At 42.5% G+C, this 17,943-nt stretch overlaps 1 protein-coding gene and 1 long non-coding RNA gene across 14 annotated transcripts in view; one reads left to right on the forward strand and one right to left on the reverse strand.

Moving 5' to 3' along the window:
* The window catches only part of LOC310888970, a 306,398-nt gene extending 306,197 nt beyond the window's left edge, over positions 1-201 (forward strand). The window contains exon 5 of the long non-coding RNA XR_014576291.1: positions 67-201. This is a non-coding gene — a long non-coding RNA (uncharacterized lncRNA). The remainder of the gene's footprint in view (positions 1-66) is intronic.
* LOC310888967 (ceramide transfer protein-like) overlaps positions 1-17,943 on the reverse strand; it is a 77,703-nt gene that overhangs the window by 42,480 nt on the left and 17,280 nt on the right. For 6 of the 13 annotated variants that reach the window (XR_014576282.1, XR_014576283.1, XR_014576284.1 and 3 more), the window contains 6 exons: positions 16,691-16,786; positions 15,960-16,092; positions 15,788-15,858; positions 13,474-13,600; positions 12,604-12,732; positions 100-5,944 (listed from right to left, as the gene is read on the reverse strand). Coding sequence is in view for 6 of the 13 variants with exons in the window: in XM_083852680.1 (XP_083708806.1) it covers positions 5,901-5,944; positions 13,474-13,600; positions 15,788-15,858; positions 15,960-16,092; positions 16,691-16,786 (471 nt within the window). In the remaining 7 variants the exon portion in view is untranslated. Of the gene's footprint in view, positions 1-99; positions 5,945-12,603; positions 12,733-13,473; positions 13,601-15,787; positions 15,859-15,959; positions 16,093-16,690; positions 16,787-17,943 lie in introns of those variants that run through there. The other 7 variants (XM_083852678.1, XM_083852679.1, XR_014576288.1 and 4 more) reach the window with 6 other exon arrangements.

Below are 17,943 nucleotides of genomic sequence, written 5' to 3' on the forward strand. Positions count from 1 at the left end.
AGAACTTTGTGTAAATACTATAACTGCAAAATTGATAACCCACTGTCCTATCTGAAGACAAAACAGCATGACCGGTTAAGGAGGGAAAACACCACATACCAAGCGGAGGAAGACTACGGCCTTCATCCGTGCGACCACCAGAGGGACCGGAGACGACCCCCTAGCAACAGTCGACGCAGCCGCAGTACCAGGAAGGGGGGCTACGTAACCCCGGAAGAACCCGATGATAAAAGGGGACTGTGAAGGGGGGGGGGGGTGCACGCCGTTTGAGGAGCACGGACTCCCCGGCCGCCCAGCGCTGTTTTGCTTGCTGATCGCTTACTCAATAAACTAAATCTTTCTGGCTAAAAGAGTAATTTATAACACCCGGTACAAAAAACACAGGGATCTCCTGGAAGGAGTCCAGCGGAGGGCCACAAAGATGATATGGGGCCTGGAGCATCTTCCCTATGAGGAAAGGCTAAGAGACCTGGGTCTGTTCAGCCTGGAGAAAAGAAGACTGAGAGGGGATCTTATTAATGTTTACAAATATCTTAACTGTGGGAGACAGAGGGATTTGGCCAACCTCTTTTCAGTGGTTTGTGGGGACAGAACAAGGGGCAATGGCCAAAAAATGGATCACGGGAAGTTCCGCACCAACATGCGAAAGAACTTCTTCACGGTAAGGGTGACAGAGCACTGGAACAGGCTGCCCAGGAAGGTTGTTGAGACTCCCTCTCTGGAGGTATTCAAGGCCCGTCTGGACGCCTACCTGGGCAACCTGCTCTAGGGAACCTGCTTTGGCAGTGGGGTTGGACCCGATGATCTCCTGAGGTCCCTTCCAACCCCTACAATTCTGTGATTCTGTGATTCTGTGACCTGCACAAGAGATCCATTTTTTAGGAATAAAATAACAAGATGGACGTCACGTCATCAGATCCCAGTGGATGCGATCAACAAAATAACAGCTATGTCTCCACCAACTAGCAAAAAAGAAATACAAACTTTCCTAGGTGTCGTGGGGTTTTGGAGAATGCACGTTCCAAATTACAGTCTGATTGTAAGCCTGCTCTATCAAGGAACCCGTAAGAAGAATGATTTCAAACGGGGCCCCGAGCAACGACAAGCCTTTGAACAAATTAAATGGGAGATAGTTCCTGCTTCAGAAGTGGTCGGTACTGAAGCACATCTCCTCCTGGCACCCCGACTGCCGGTAATGGGCTGGATGTTCAAAGGAAGGACCCCCTTTACATATCATGTAACAGATGCTACACGGAGTAAGTAGGTTGAACTGAGTACTCAGTGGGCTCAGATAGGAAACCCTAGTCGCACAGGAATCCTGGAAGTGATTGTGGCCTTGACAGAAGGCAAATATTTTGGGATATCACTGGAGGAGGAGGTGGCCCGTGCTGAAGAAGCCCCACTGTACTACAAGCTGTCAGAAAATGAGAAGCAATATGCCCTGTTCACTGATGGGTCCTGTCATACTGTGGGAAAGCATCGGAGATGGAAGGCTGCTGTATGGAGTCCTACATGACAAGTTGCAGAAGCTGCTGAGGGAGAAGGTGAATCGAGTCACTTTGCAGAAGTGAAAGCCATCCAGCTGGCTTTAGATCAGGCCACCTGGTTAGTCAACACTAGGGGATCTGCCAACCGAGCTGGACCTGCCCAATCAAACCTGTTACATACTGTAGAAGGGGATAAAGTCCCTGTAGTGCTCGTAAAAAACATGCTGAGGAAGACAGTCTGGGCTATTCCTGCCTCAGGCAAAGGCAAACCCATTCATGGGACTACTTTTGCTCAAGGACCTTGATGCACTTGGTGAGTAATGCAAAAGAATGGGGAGGTCCGGTGTGTACCTCAAGGGGATTTAATACTGGGTGAGAACAGCCCATGAGTAGAATTGTATTATGTTAATTATTATCTAATGCTGTTATGTCATCACTACCGTGATTGCTATATGTCAGTGTCCTATTAATGGTATCACTGTGATATTCAAGGAGAATGGAGATATTCAAGGCCCGTCTGGACGCCTACCTGGGCTACCTGCTCTAGGGAACCTGCTTTGGTAGGGGGGTTGGACCCGATGATCTCTTGAGGTCCCTTCCAACCCCTACGATTCTGTGATTCTGTGAAGACAGAGGTGAAAAAAACATTAGACATCTCTGCTTTGTCTACGTCCCTATTTGTGAGGTGACCATCCTCACTGAGTAACGGACCAATGTTTTCTCTGGTCCTCCTTTTGTTGTTAACAAAACGGCCTTGGTCTGCCTTTTTTGGGGGGGGTTTAGGGGTTGGTACCATTTACCTCCCTGCCAATATCCTTCGCTGCATTCGATCCACGCGAGGTCCTCGCTAAAATAGTCTACCTAGACTTCAGCAAGGCCTTTGACACGGGCTCCCACGGTATTCTCCTGGACAAGCTGGCTTGGACAGGTACTGGGTTAAAAACTGGCTGGATGGCCAGGCAGAGAGACTGGTGGTGAATGGAGTGAAACCAAGTTGGCGACCGGTCACGAGTGGTGTTCCCCAGGGGTCGGTGTTGGGGCCCATCCTCTTTAATATCTTTATTGATGATTTGGATGAGGGAATTGAGTGTGCCCTCAATAAGTTTGCAGACAACACCAAGTTGGGGGGGAGTGTTGATCTGCCGGAGGGTAGGAAGGCCCTGCAGAGAGAGGGACCTGGACAGGTTGGATCGATGGGCAGAGGCCAATGGGATGAGGTTCAACATGGCTAAGTGCCAGGTCCTGCACTTTGGTCACAACAACCCCATGCAGCGTTATAGGCTTGGGGCAGAGTGGCTCGAAAGCTGTGCGGAGTAAAAGGATCTGGGGGTGCTGATTGATACTCACCTGAACATGAGCCAGCAGTGTGCCCAGGTGGCCAAGAAGGCCAACGGCATCCTGGCTAGTATCAGGAATAGTGTAGCCAGCAGGACCAGGGAGGTGATCGTCCCCCTGTACTCTGCTGTGGTGAGGCCGCACCTCCAGTACTGTGTTCAGTTTTAGTCCCCTCACTAAAAGAAAGACATCGAGGTGCTGGAGCGTGTCCAGAGAAGGGCTACGAAGCTGGTGAAGGGCCTGGAACACAAGTCTTATGAGGAGCGGCTGAGGGAAACAGGGTTGTTTAGTCTGGAGAAGAGGAGGCTCAGGGGAGACCTTAGTGCTCTCTACAACTACCTGAAAGGAAGCTGTGGGGAGCTGGGGGTTGGCCTGTTCTCACAGGTAACTAGTGATAGGACTAGAGGGAATGGCCTCAAGTTGTGACAGGGGAGATTTAGGTTGGAAATTAGGAGAAATTTCTTCTCAGAAAGAGTAGTCAGGCATTGGAACAGGTTGCCCAGGGAGGTGTTGGAGTCACCATCCCTGGGGGTGTTTAAAGAAAGGTTGGACGTGATGCTTAGGGACATGGTCTAGTGGGTAACATTGGTGGTAGGGGGTATTGGTGGTTGGGCCAGATGATCTTGAAGGTCTTTTCCAGCCTTAATGATTCTATGATTTCCAGCAGATGTCTGGGAAGTTGAAGTCTCCCATGAGAACTTCCTTCAGATTTAGTTTGGCAACATCCAAATTCTCCAAACTGATATTCAGGGAACAATATTTGAAGAAGATGTTTGCATTCTCAGCCCTTCAAATTGGTTCAACTTAGAAAAACACCCATTCTGGAGTTAGGGGCTTCTTCTGCAAAGATGACCATAGCTGTATAAATACTACAGAGCCATTAACAGGAAGTAAACTCAGGAGTGCACATGTATGTGTCAGTGACTGGAAAAAGGGGTGAGCTCAAGAGACAGTGGAAATTTTATAGAACTCTCAAAGGAAAACCCCTTCTGGAAGAAAGGACCTAATGGCTACTTGCACACTGACAATCTGAGAGGCCTATAGAAAGCTGCCTTTTTGAAGAGGTCAGTTAATACCTATGTCTCAGTCTTGCAACTCCTTTTATATTCTTTAAAAAGCATCTTACAATTCTGATCAGGCATGGCTAATAGTAGCGAAGTACCAGTGCCTTTATCTAAAAGGCAAATGTATTTTTTACTAATAGTATCCATAGTGTAATTTTATTTATGGAATAAATCGCAAAAGTATATCGTATTTACTGCAACTACAGACATATACTACTTTGTAAATTTTCCATACCTTTGTAAAATAAAGCTACCAATTGAATTAACAGTTACTCATCTGCGTTCAACAACAATTACCAGAAATGGCAAATAAGGAATTAAACTTTCTTTTTTAAATCATTTATTTAAAGTTCCCATCAGTGGCTATGGTGAATGAACCATTGTTTTACTTGACTGTAAAAAGATTAAGTACGTTTGAGGTACAAGGTTTTGTGTTTTGTTTTTTTTTTAACATCATTATATAAAATGCTTACCGGTGATATAGTAAATGTACAAGTTTTCATATTATTTGCCTTAGTAGCATTACCATACAGGCACTTCTCTACATATTCAAATTAACAGAATAATTCTGTAATAAGGCATACTTCATGCACACCATTAAAGAAAGGCAAATAAAAAATGTAGAGTTATGGAGCATGAATTTTGAATACATGTGTAATATGTGTATGTATCATTTAATCTCTATAGAGAAGATAGATACATTTTTTTCAACAACGTGCAGATCACATTTAATCATTTGCCAAATCTTCATTATGTTACTATCTTATAGTCATTTTCAAGTACCTATTATACTATATCAAATAAAATTTTCAGCTTTCTTTTGAAAAAAAAAAATATGTATGATACTTTTTTTTCTTGAGATAAAGAGGTCAGTGAAACACTCAGCAGTCTCCGAATAGTTTCCAGCTACCAGACATTGGTAAAAGATCTCATCACAGCAACTAAAGGGAACTTTCCTACACATCCTCATAGCTCTGATGGGATTTTAATCAAAAGGAAAGTATCAACGTGATTCATTTTCTACATGAACCTCATAGCATGGCTTTATTAAGATGAGGAAAACACATGCAAGATTTGAAAATAACATACTCATCTTCATTCTAGACTGGGAATGCTGTCCTATGTAGTCCAAATTATTTCAATAAATATTGTAATGTACTGTAACTTCTCACGGCTTCAGGAAAGCCCTGGATATCATGCAAGAAAGCGGTCCACATACACCATGGAAAGATGACTTCTAGCTTTCAGGCAGTCTCTTGGGCACTCATACAATATCTTCCTATAAATTTCTGGATCATGTTTAACAAAAATTCTGTAGCACATATTACATAAGTAAAACCACAACAGAAATATAAAAATAACTTGGGAAAAAAATAAAGCTTTTCACACTTATTCCTTCAGAGCCAAAAGTCTTCATAGGAGTAAGACAATAGAAAAGGCAACGTCATAAGGATATTTGACAGCCCTCAGTTATTAACCAACATTTTATGTAACAAGATGATTCATTATAGAAACCAGCAGCAATGAACTATGATTATACAAAGCAAAAAAACCCTGCCAATAAGTCACCTAGGCTTTACTGAACTCCCCCCCCCCCCAAAAAAAAAAAAACATAGATTTTTGTGCATATAAAGCACATACAGTATGCTATATGTGCATTTGTCTTTTGTGGTTTTTAGACATGAACAAAAACTGTGCAATTATCTTAGGAAGGTTGACAGTGAAATTCTGCAAGTTGTTTAAAATTAAAGCAGTAACCCACACTGGTGATTCAAAGTTGCATGTTCTTCCTCTTCTATAACAAGTAAATAAAAAATAGAGCCATATACATGTTATCAATACATGTATTTATAGTTACACACTGATTCAGCAAGAAAACTTAGGTGAGAGCTAGTGTTAAATGTTCAGCCTCATGGTGTCACAACATTTCTTCACTTCAGTATATAAAGCCTAGAATTTGGGTCATAAAAAGACTGTAGATCCTTTGTTCCAGCGTGGAGTGCTCCATGCACTGTCACTTATCTAACGTGGAATGCTCACTCAGTCTTGTTCTGATCACTGCAGATAAGCAAAGACAAATACAGCAATGTAAATTTTGAACACTAATAGGAAGACAAGAAATTGTTAAACCCCATAAATATTAGCGCTGCTATGGTCAATGTTGGCTCGTGACAGACATATTTTTAATGTTTCACCTAGATGATTTCTCTAACAATACACAAATAAAAACATGAATCAGATATTACAGGACTACCTGTTACAGAAGGAACAAGTGATGAAGACTTGAAGTCTGACATAATAAAACCTAATACCTACCTAATAGAGGTAGCCTGCATCATGCATACAAAAGTGATTAAAAAAAAAAAAACACACTTACAGATCTTCCTCTAATACTAGAGCTACCAAATGCTACTGTGTAGCTGGAATTTGATGGTTTGATACTACAGTTATACATAACAAAGAGTCTACACTGTAAGATTGTAAGAGTCTACACACTAATAAAAACTAAGCAAAGCCTTACTTTGCCCAAAGGCTTATGTCTAACAGATTAAGATAGCCTCAAAAGTGTTTGGTAAATCTTTTTCTAATGTCACATCATCATTTAAATGCTGAAATAATTTTAGATGACCCCAATGACACGTACCATAAAAATACATCCATTAACTTCAGAAAGCATCATAAATGCAGCCCAGAAAGCCAACTGTATCCTGGGCTGCCTCAAAAGAAGCATGACCATCAGGTTGAAAGAGGTGATTCTCCCCCTCTACTCTGCTCTCATGAGACCCCACCTAGAGTACTGCATCCAGCTCCGGGGTCCCCAACACAAGAAGTACATTGACCTCATAGAGTGAGTCTAGAGGAGGGCCACGAGGATGATCAAAGGGCTGGAACACTTCCTATGAAGACAGGCTGAAGGAGTTGGGGTTGTTCATCCTGGAGAAGAGAAGGCTCTGGGGAGACCTACCTTATAGCAGTCTTCCAATACCTAAAGGGGGCCTACAGGAAAGCTGGGGAGGGACTCGTTATTAGGGAGTGTAGTGATAGGACAAGGAGTAATGGCTTTAAACTACAAGAGGGGGGCTTTAGATTAGATATAAGGAAGAAATTCTTTACTCTGAGGGTGAGGAAAGGCCCTGGAACAGGTTGCCCAGAGAGGCTGTGAATGCCCCATCCCTGAAAGTGTTCAAGGCCATGTTGGATGGGGCTTTGAGCAGCCTGGTCTAGTGGAAGGTGTCCCTGCCCATGGCAGGGGAGTTGAAACTAGAAGATCTTTAAGGTCCCTTCCAACCCAAGCCATTCTATGATTCTACGATTTAAATCCAAAAGCATGTGCCCTTTTCTTTCTTCGATTCACCAGAAAGACTGAAAATTTAAGGTACAGCCTTTTCAATATTCCAGTGATTGACACTGGTCTGTCAGAAAAGTTCCATTATTAATAAAAATCCTAGGTCAAAACTATTCTATCTATATAAAATATTACTTTGACTATCATTATATTCTATCAGATGTCCCAATATAATTATAATAAAATATATCAAAACCTCATGAGGCCTTGGAAAAAATTCAGTACATATTCTTTTTAGAACAAGTGTAAAACACCTGCAATAGTTGAATACTTTATGACAGAATGGTTTAAGTTGGAAGGGACCTCTGGAGGTTATCTGATCCAACCCCCTTCTCAAGCAGGGACACCTAGAGCAGGTTGCCCAGGACCATGTCCAGGTGGCTTTTGAAGATTTCCAAGGAGAGAAACTCCACAACCTCTCTGAGCAACCTGTGACAGTACTTTGTCACTCACACAGTAAAGAAATGATTCCTGATGTTTAGATGAAACCTCTTGTGTTCCAGTTTATGCCCATTGCCTCTTGTCCTGGTACTGGGCACCACTGAAAAGAGCTTGGCTCTGTCTTCACTGCACCCTCAACTCAGGTTTTTATAGACATTGATGAGATCCCCCCGAGCCCCCTCTTCTCCAAGTTAAACAGTCCCAACTCTCTCAGTCTCTCCTCATAGGAGAGGTGCACCAGTCCCTTGATAATCTTGGTAGCCCTCTGTTGGACTCTTCCCAGTATGTCTAAGTCTCTCTTGTACTATGGGCCCCAGAACTGGACACAGCACTCCAGGTGCAGCCTCACCAATTCTGAGTAGAGGGGAGTCCTTTTGTACTTACAGAATCATAGAATATCCCGAGTTGGAAGGGACCCATAAGGATCGTCGAGTCCAACTCCTGGCACCACACAGGTCTACCCAAAAGTTTAGACCATGTGACTAAGTGCACAGTCCAAACGCTTCTTAAATTCAGACAGGCTTGGTGCAGTGACTACTTCCCTGGGGAGCCTGTTCCAGTGTGCGACCACCCTCTCGGTGAAGAACCTCTTCCTGATGTCTAGCCTAAACCTCACCTGCCTCAGCTTGACACCATTCCTGCGGGTCCTATCACTGGTGATTAAGGAGAACAGGTCGGAGACTGCCCCTCCACTCCCCCTCGCGAGGAAGCTGTAGACCGTGATGAGGTCTCCCCTCAGCCTCCTCTTCTCCAGGCTGAAGAGGCCAAGTGACCTGCCCAATCAAACCTGTTACATACTGTAGAAGGGGCTGAAGTCCCTGTAGTGCTCGTAAAAAACATGCTGAGGAAGACAGTCTGACACAGAACTGCACGCAGTACTCGAGGTGAGGCCGCACCAGCGCAGAGTAGAGCGGGACAATCACTTCCCTCGACCGACTAGCAATGCCGTGCTTGATGCATCCCAGGATGCGGTTGGCCCTCCTGGCTGCCAGGGCACACTGCTGGCTCATATTCAGCTTGCTATCAACCACAACCCCCAGATCCCTCTCTGCGGGGCTGATCTCGAGCGTCTCATTGCCCAGTCTGTACGTATAGCTAGGGTTGCCCCTTCCCAGGTGCAGGACCTGGCACTTGCACCTATTAAATTTCATGCAGTTGGTGATCGCCCAGCTCTCCAGTCTGTCCAGATCTCTCCGCCAAGGCCTTTTCACCCTCGACAGAGTGAACAATTCCTCCAAGTTTAGTGTCATTAACAAATTTGCTCAAACACCTTCTAGTCCTACAGCCAAATCATTTAAAAAAATATTGAAGAGGACGTCTTCCAGTTCTATATTGCATAAGAAAAAGATCATTAAGTATTCTTTAATTTTGCTTTCTACTTGTTGTACTACTTGCTCAATTGTGTTTTATATGTTATGAAGCCTAGTGTGCATATAAAATATTTTTATCAGTTTTGCAAAAACACAGGTTAATTAACTCTATCCTAGCTGAAACCAGGACATAGGTTCAGGCTATTAATCTTTTTATTTTACACTTAGTCTGTTGTCCAATACAAGGAGTAGTCTAATCTTTGCATGCAGTGCTTTTCCTTTCAAAAAAATAAATCTAGTAATTCAAGAAGTGTTAATCATGTGGATTTATTTGCTGCAACAAGTTTTAGTAGTCCCCTACCTTTTAGGTGAAAAGTTGTTAGTTTCCAGTATTTGTAGACATTACAGAGCAGTGGATACCTTATTTATACCTCTGTTTTTATTTGTGTGGGAGTGTGCTGGAATTTGGAAAGGTGAGGGGGGAGGGAGGGATGACAAAAGAAACATTATAGAATAATATTATAGCTTTAAAATAAAAATTCATTTCCTGTTCTGCTACCAATTTTCATGCACATTATATGGAATAAAAAAGAGGTATTCACATAGCTTGATTAAAACATATCAAATATCTGGCCTTTAAGAAAAGCATGCAATTGTCTAGCTAAGTAATTTTTTAATGAGTACTTTATAATAGTTGAGTTTCTGCATCATCTTATTTTTTGGAGTGTAAGCATTTCCATCTTTTTTTCCAGTTGGCAACTGCAAAGATGCCAGTGAAGCAGAATTAGCATGCTTTGCTCATGAGTTTTTTCTTCACTGCTGTTCCAATATGACTTTGTGTTGTGGTTTAACCCGGCCGGCAGCTAAACACCACACAGCCCTTCACTCACACTGCCCCCTCCCTCTCTGGGATGGGGGAGAGAAATGGGAAAGTGAAGTCTGTGAATTGAGATAAAGACAGTTTATTAAGACAGGAAAATAATAATAACAATAATAATAATAATAGTACTACTAATAAGAGTAGTAATAGTACTACCACCCCGGCTAGCCACCCCTATATATTGTTTAGCATGACGTCAGATGGTATGGAATACCCCTTTGGCCAGTTTGGGTCAGCTGTCCTGGGTCTGTCCCCTCCCAGCTCCTGCTGCATGCCCAGCCTGCTCGCTGGCAGGACAGTGTGAGAAGCTGAGAAGTCCTTGGCTTAGTGTAAGCACTGCTCTGCAACAATTAAAACATCAACATGGTATCAACATTATTCTCATCCTAAATCCCAAACACAGCACCCTACCGGCAACTAGGAGGAAAATTAACTCTATCATAGCTGAAACTAGGACAAGGGAAAAGAAAGAGGGGAAAAAAATAAACAAGCAAAAGGTCACGTGGAAGCACAGAAGGCAGAAAAAATATTCTCTACTTCCCATCACTGAGCGATGTTCGGCCGTTTCCTGGGAAGCAGGGCCTCAATACGCGTAGCAGTTGTTTGGGAGGACAGACGTCTTCATACTTCCCCCTTCTCCTTCCCCTTTTCCAAATCTTATTGCTGAGTGTGACATCATATCGTATGGAATATCCCTTTGGTTGGTTTAGGTCAGCTGCCCTGGTGATGTCCCCTCCCTGCGTCTTGCCCAGCCCCAGCCTACTGACTTTGGGGGGGCTTGGAGAGAGCCTTGATGCTGTGCCAGCACAGCTCAGCAATAGACAAAACATTGGTGTGATATCAGGGCTGTTCTAGCTAGAAGTGCTGAGCACAACACTATATGGGCTGCTGCCAGGAAAGTTAACTCCATCCCAGCCAGACCCAGTACATGTACTAAAGCTGAATTCTACAAGAATTTCAGAAGTGATTATAACTTTTTCACTGGCAATATCTGGCCAACGTTTTCACTGGCAATATCTGGCCATACATAGAATTTGTAGAGGAAGCACTAGGCTTAATTTCAATGCTGCAATACTGCTTTATACAAAATATACAGTGACATAGACATTATTCGTGGCTCTAGTATAGTCACAGAGCTATTATGGGAGAATGATGTTGAGCTGTTAATTCCTCTGCATTGGAGTTAATGAAATGATTCATGTAGATGCTATGCCAGCTAATTATAGATACAAGCGTACATGCTGTGGCTCATTAGTATCTCAAGGACATTCAACAAGTTAGCTTTTTACGTCTTACTATTCACCGTTTGTTATCACTGCCCAAGCATCTGTGTCAATGTCCTGGTTTTGGCTAGGATAGAGTTAATTTTCCTCCTAGTTGCCGGTAGGGTGCTGTGATTGGGATTTAGGATGAGAATAATGTTGATACCATGCTGATGTTTTAATTGTTGCAGAGCAGTGCTTACACTAAGCCAAGGACTTCTCAGCTTCTCACACTGTCCTGCCAGCGAGCAGGCTGGGCATGCAGCAGGAGCTGGGAGGGGACAGACCCAGGACAGCTGACTCAAACTGGCCAAAGGGGTATTCCATACCATATGATATCATGCTGAACAATTAATATGGGGGGGCTGGCTGGGGTGTGGGGGACTGGCTGCTCGGGGATAGGCTGGACATTGGTCAGCGGGTGGTGAGCAACTGCATTGTGCATCACTTGTTTTGTACACATTATTAGTAGTAGCACTATTATCATTATTATTATTTTATTTTTGTTTCTGTCCTAATAAACTGTCTTTATCTCAACCCACAAGGTTTCACTTTTTTTCGATTCTCTCCCCCATCCCACTGTGGGGGGGGAGGGTGAGCAAATGTCTGAGTGGTGCTTTGCTGCCAGCCCTGTTAAACCACAACAGTCAAGGAGATTTATATAAACTGTCAGTCAGGTACCAAGTCTGACCCTCAACAAACCATGAATAGCTATGTTTAAACTAGATGCCAGTTTTTGCTTGCTGATCTGGTTTCTTCCACATGACCTTAAAAAAGCTATCCTCAAGACAACTAGCTTTCCAAGCTTTGTATTATATATGCATTTATATGGGCACGCATCATGCATTCATGCAAATAAAATCTGCAGCTTTGTAATCTTTGCTTAGAAAAAAAACCTATACTGGTTATTCCATTTATTGGCTGGCATATTTACTATTATCAGCCAGTTCATTCTTGCTGCATTAAATGATCGTGTAATTTTGCAGGACATGGAGAAGAGGAGAAGAATAGAAGAAGCATACAAAAATGCTTTGACGGAACTGAGGCTTTCATTTTTTTCCTGATTGTGTCCCCCATCCCAGAGAGTGAGGGGGGGAGGGTGAGCGAAAAGCTCTGTGATGCCTAGCTGCCAGCCGTGTTAAACCACAACAATGATTTCATGATTCTATTCCCATATCTGGCAATACTGAAGAGTTATTGATTTGATTCAATACGAAATAACCTCAGTTCTGTAAAAGGTTTTCACATCTCCAGAAATGTTGCTTTCATTCTTCTGCAACACCTTGGATCTTCCAACTGTTGAGATATGTTGAGAAAGCTTTTGGCTCAGAACACCATCAGGTTACTGTATCACCTGGTTTAAACAAACTGTATTTCTGCATACCCCCACCCCCACATTAATATTGCAAGACTATCACCACATAATATAAAAATGTTATCTTAAACTCAGAACTTGACAGATTAAAAATAACACTTACAGGAGCACTGTCATGTTCCACAGAGAAATTACACACAATCCATGTTTCAGGATCATTTTCACTGAATGCTGTTATCTTTCTGATGGCAGACAAATATAGCACATCCCTTTGAGAAGCTGGCCACACCCTCTGCAGAGAAACACCTGATTATAAGCTTTTCCAATTTTGCAAATTAGGTACTTATTATCCTTAGATAAAGGAAAGAAAAAGGGCAAGGCAAACAAGGTCAGACATTATTTAAGTAAAAAAAAATCATCAAGCTAGTAAATTCATGCAATTTTCAAAACTGAAACAAAGAACACAGCTATTGTACAGACACTTATCAGGTTATATGACTATATTTCTGTGGTAGTTTTACTCGGGTGGGCAGCCGAGCTCCACCTCAGTCGCTCTCTCACTCCCCCTCAAAGGCAAAGGGGGAGAAAATATGTTAAAAAGGGCTCAAGGGTTGATATAAGGATGGAATTATCATGATAGGCAAAACAGATTCAGTAGGGAGACAGTAAGATTTATTGCCTTTTACTAACAAGCTAGAGAAGTGAGAATCAAAGGAAAGAAACCAAAAACACCTTCCCCCCATCTGTCATCTTCCACCTCCTACCCCCCGAGTGGTGCAGGGGAACGGGGGTTGCGGTCAGTCTATAGCACTTTATCTCCGCTGCTCCTTCTCAGTCACTCTCTTCCCCTGCTCCAACGTGGGTTCCCTCCCACGGGATGCAGTCCTTCCCAAACTGATCCTGCGTGGGCTTCCCACAGGCAGCAGCTCTTCAAGAACTGCTCCAGATATGGGTCTGTACCACGGGGTCCATCCATCAGGAGCAAACTGCTCCAACCTGGGTCCCCCACAGGCAGCAGCTCCTGCCAGTTCACCTGCTCCTGTGTGGGCTCCTCTCCACGGGCTACAGGTCCGGCATGGAATCTGCTCCGGCAGGGGTCCTCCACAGGCTGCAGCCTCCTTCAGTGCAGGTCCACCTGCTCCACTGTGGTACACCATGGACTGCAGGGGGACAACCTGCTTCACCATGGTCCTCACCACAGGCCACAGAGGACTTCTGCTCTGGTGCCTGGAACACCTCTCCCCCTCCTTCTTCAGTGACCTTGGCGTCTGCAAGGCTGTTTCTCACTCCTCTCTCTCTCCCAGATGCTGTTTCCCAGAAGTTTTTTTTTTTTCCCTTTCTTAAATATACTCTCACAGAGGCGCAAACAATGTTGCTTATTGGCTCGGCTCTGGCCAGTGGCGGGGCCCTTATCTAACATGGGGCAGCTTCTGGATTCTTCTCGCAGAAGCTACCACTATGCCCCCCCCCCCCCCAAACCTTGCCAAGTAAACCCACTACAGTTTCATTAAAAAAAATAAAAAAAAAAGTTTAAGGCCTTTGAAAGGCAGGGAGTCAAGCCACAATGACTTTTTCAGTGGACAAAGAGGTAGTTCCCCCCCTGTTCTCACAACATCAGGTTCACATTTCATTTACTAATTGTAAGCTGCAAACTGAACTAGGGGTTAAGTATAAACAGATGCATATACAGTTAGTTGTGTCTCCATAAACATGGAGGGACAGAAAAAAAGAGAAAGAGATATTTATAACAAATATTATTTTGTTTTAAAGCTACTACTTCAGTAAGACAGATATGGTAAACTGATATTATCTAAGAGAAAGTTTCAGAAGCAAAGTGTCTGATAAAATAAAATAAGAAACTATGCAGAAGCCATTTTCCTGACAGTCAGGGAAAAAGTCTAGTTTTTACCACAACACTATATAGTTCACACAACTGCCATATTCAAAATCAAAGTCTCTGTTATGGCTCTTTTAAGGTAACAGCATTACTGGTAAAATTAGAAATATATTTGTTTTAATATTCGAGTATACTAATACTTAGAATCATGCAAAATCAAAGATGAATCTGTACACTTCATTCACAATTTTTATTTTTTGAACCTGTTACATTACGACTGTTGAGTTATAATTCAAATGATCAAAACTACACCAGCACTGGTTAGGGGGAAAAGAACCATAATCAAGTTAGAATCATAGAATATTCCAAGTTGGAAGGGACCCACGAGGATCATCGACTCCAATTCCTGACTCCACACAGTGCAACTTAACAGTTAAACCATATATCTAAAAGCATTGTCCAAATGCTTCTCAAACACTGACAGGCTTGGGGCCATGACCACTTCCCTGGGAAGCCTGCTTCAGTGCTTGACCACCCTCTCAGTGAAGAACTTTTTCCTAATATCCATTCTGAACTTCCCCTGATGCAGCTTTAAGCCATTCCCTCATGTCCTATCAACCGTCACCAGAGAAGAGATCAGCACTTTCCTCTCTGCTCCCCCTCATGAAGTTGTAGACAGCAATAAGGTCACCCCTCAGTTTCCTCTTTTTTCCCCCAAGCTGAACAAACCAAGTATCCTCAGTCGCTCCTTATACGTCTTGCCCTCTAATACCTTCACCATCTTTGGTGCCTTCCTTTGGACACATTCTAATATTTTTATATCCTCCTTATACTGAGGAGCCCCAAACCACACACAGTACTTGAGGTGAGGCCACACCAATAATGAGTACAGTGGGACAATCACTTCTTTCAGCCAGTTAGCTATACTGTGCTTAATGTGCCCCAGGATACAGTTGGCCCTTTTGGCTGCCAGGGCACACTGTTGACTCATACTGAGCTTAAAATCAACCAAAACCTCCAGATCCCTCTCTACAGGGCTGCTCTCCAGCCACTTGTCCTCCAATCTATATATACATCTAGGGCTACACCATCCCAGGTGCAGAATCTGGCATTTGTTGTTAAATTTCATATAGTTGGCGACTGTCCAGTGCCCTAACCTATCAAGATCTCTCTGTAGGGCCTTGTAAATTATACCACCTCATAATGCAAATATTAACTAATTGTGGTCAACAGTAACTTGCTTTATTGCAAAAAAGCATGTGGTACAGTGATATGAGTTTCCTGCTTGCAATCGGTATTGATTTATTGCTTCAGTTAGCTTTAGATGACCGTTGCCTTGCTGGCAGTTTGAAAAATTGACAAAGTTGAAGCTTCATAGAGAACTTGTTCTGAACTGTTGTTCTGAGCAGTATTTTAAGTCGTTAAGCCATTAAGATATTTCAGAATAGATTAGAACACATATACCCCAGACTGTCTCAGTAAGGTGTGTATACAGGTGAAATGTTATTACCTTATGTGTCTGGTAAATGATGACTGCATTATCGGCTAAGTTTTCCACAACACGGAAGTTTTCAATTGTTGCTAAAAAAGGGAAAAAAATCCATCAGTAAACAAGCACAAATATTAGGTCAATGTTATAAACAATATGCTTGCTGATAAACATGCAAAACTTAAAAACTTACTTTCCCAGTCATTACGAACATCGACATTCCAGAAGTAGTGGCAAACTTCATGTCCTGTTACCCCTTTAACAGCATGTGTTGCCTTCAAAGGATCTAAAACTATTCCATTCTCTTCCACCTCTCTTCTGTATACCTATGGCCAAACACAAAGAAAGAAATTCAAAACAGAAATGGTCAAAACTGTCTATGTTTTAATTGTTTAAAAATTCATCAGCTTAAAAGAAAAACCTAGAAGACTAACACATGAATAATTTGCCACGGCAGTGTTCTCTGGGAACTACCAGTGCAGATGCTCTTACATGGCACTCCACATCAAAATACTGGTATTTTGAGAATCTCTACTCCAAAAAAAGATTAACCTACCTTATTTACCACTATGTATAAGGATCTGCACAAGCACAGTGAAGTAGCTGGCACAGTAACTTGCTACCATAAAACATTTTCATACATTGAATTTACATTCTGATACCAAGTTTTAAGTAGGAGAGAATGAGGAAGGAATCTGCAAAGACAAAGCTATTGCAAGACTTGCGTAGTATTTTGTATGAATAAATTTATTAGAAGCTGCAGCTCTGATGGATTCTAGTTCTAACTTAATACTGTTCTCAGAGTTTTAATATTCTCAAGTTTTAATAGTATAACTTGCTGAATTACAGTATTCATAGAATAAAAATATCTGTCTTCACAGCATATGATCTTATATCAATTAAGCAAAAAAAGCAAATGTTTACCTTCATTTCTCCTTCTTCTATCACTAGCTGCCAATTGGCATCTCCTCCAATATCTTGTAAGGAATAAGTGATATGGTTTTGTACCATCTCTTCTACCTTGAAAGGAAAAAAAAAAAACACCACCCCTTCAAATCATTTCTTACATCTTGGACAGGAGACTACAGCACTGGAAGTCACAAGTTAATACTTCAAATCTGGTGCAAGAGCTGAAGTTTGACAGTAGAGCTCTCTATCAAAGGTTAAGAACGAGCAGATACTTCTGGCCTTCAGAAACAAAAGCCAAACTCTTGATTCAACTTCTATCTTCATTCTTCATGAGTAATTTCTATCCTTCCTTTGCACTTCTAAACTGTCAAAACTCACTATTTCTACCTGAAGACTGTTTTATTTCACTGTGTAGTAAATTACTTCAGGTATCTCTATGCAGAATTATAACACATTGTAAGACTTGAAAGCCAATATCTAATGAAGAGCATTTTAAAAGCTGAACAAAGGGGGGGGGGGGGCAGACCAACTCTAAAAAAGTGAATGCATATCCAATGCATTCAGTACATAGTGTATCATAGTGTTCAGTATATAGGGCATATAGCATACTGTATGTGCTTTATATGCACAAAAATCTATGTTTTTTTGGGGGGGGGGGGAGTTCAGTAAAGCCTAGGTGGTAAAAAGCTAACTTGTTGAATGTCCTTGAGATACTAATGAGCCACAGCATGTACGCTTGTATCTATAATTAGCTGGCATAGCATCTACATGAATCATTTCATTAACTCCAATGCAGAGGAATTAACAGCTCAACATCATTCTCCCATAATAGCTCTGTGACTATACTAGAGCCACGAATAATGTCTATGTCACTGTATATTTTGTATAAAGCAGTATTGCAGCATTGAAATTAAGCCTAGTGCTTCCTCTACAAATTCTATGTATGGCCAGATATTGCCAGTGAAAACGTTGGCCAGATATTGCCAGTGAAAAAGTTATAATCACTTCTGAAATTCTTGTAGAATTCAGCTTTAGTACATGTACTGGGTCTGGCTGGGATGGAGTTAACTTTCCTGGCAGCAGCCCATATAGTGTTGTGCTCAGCACTTCTAGCTAGAACAGCCCTGATATCACACCAATGTTTTGTCTATTGCTGAGCTGTGCTGGCACAGCATCAAGGCTCTCTCCAAGCCCCCCCAAAGTCAGTAGGCTGGGGCTGGGCAAGACGCAGGGAGGGGACATCACCAGGGCAGCTGACCTAAACCAAC

Source organism: Anser anser, assembly GCF_964211835.1.
Source record: "Anser anser genome assembly, contig: SUPER_W_unloc_9, whole genome shotgun sequence".
Taxonomy (NCBI): Eukaryota; Metazoa; Chordata; class Aves; order Anseriformes; family Anatidae; genus Anser; species Anser anser.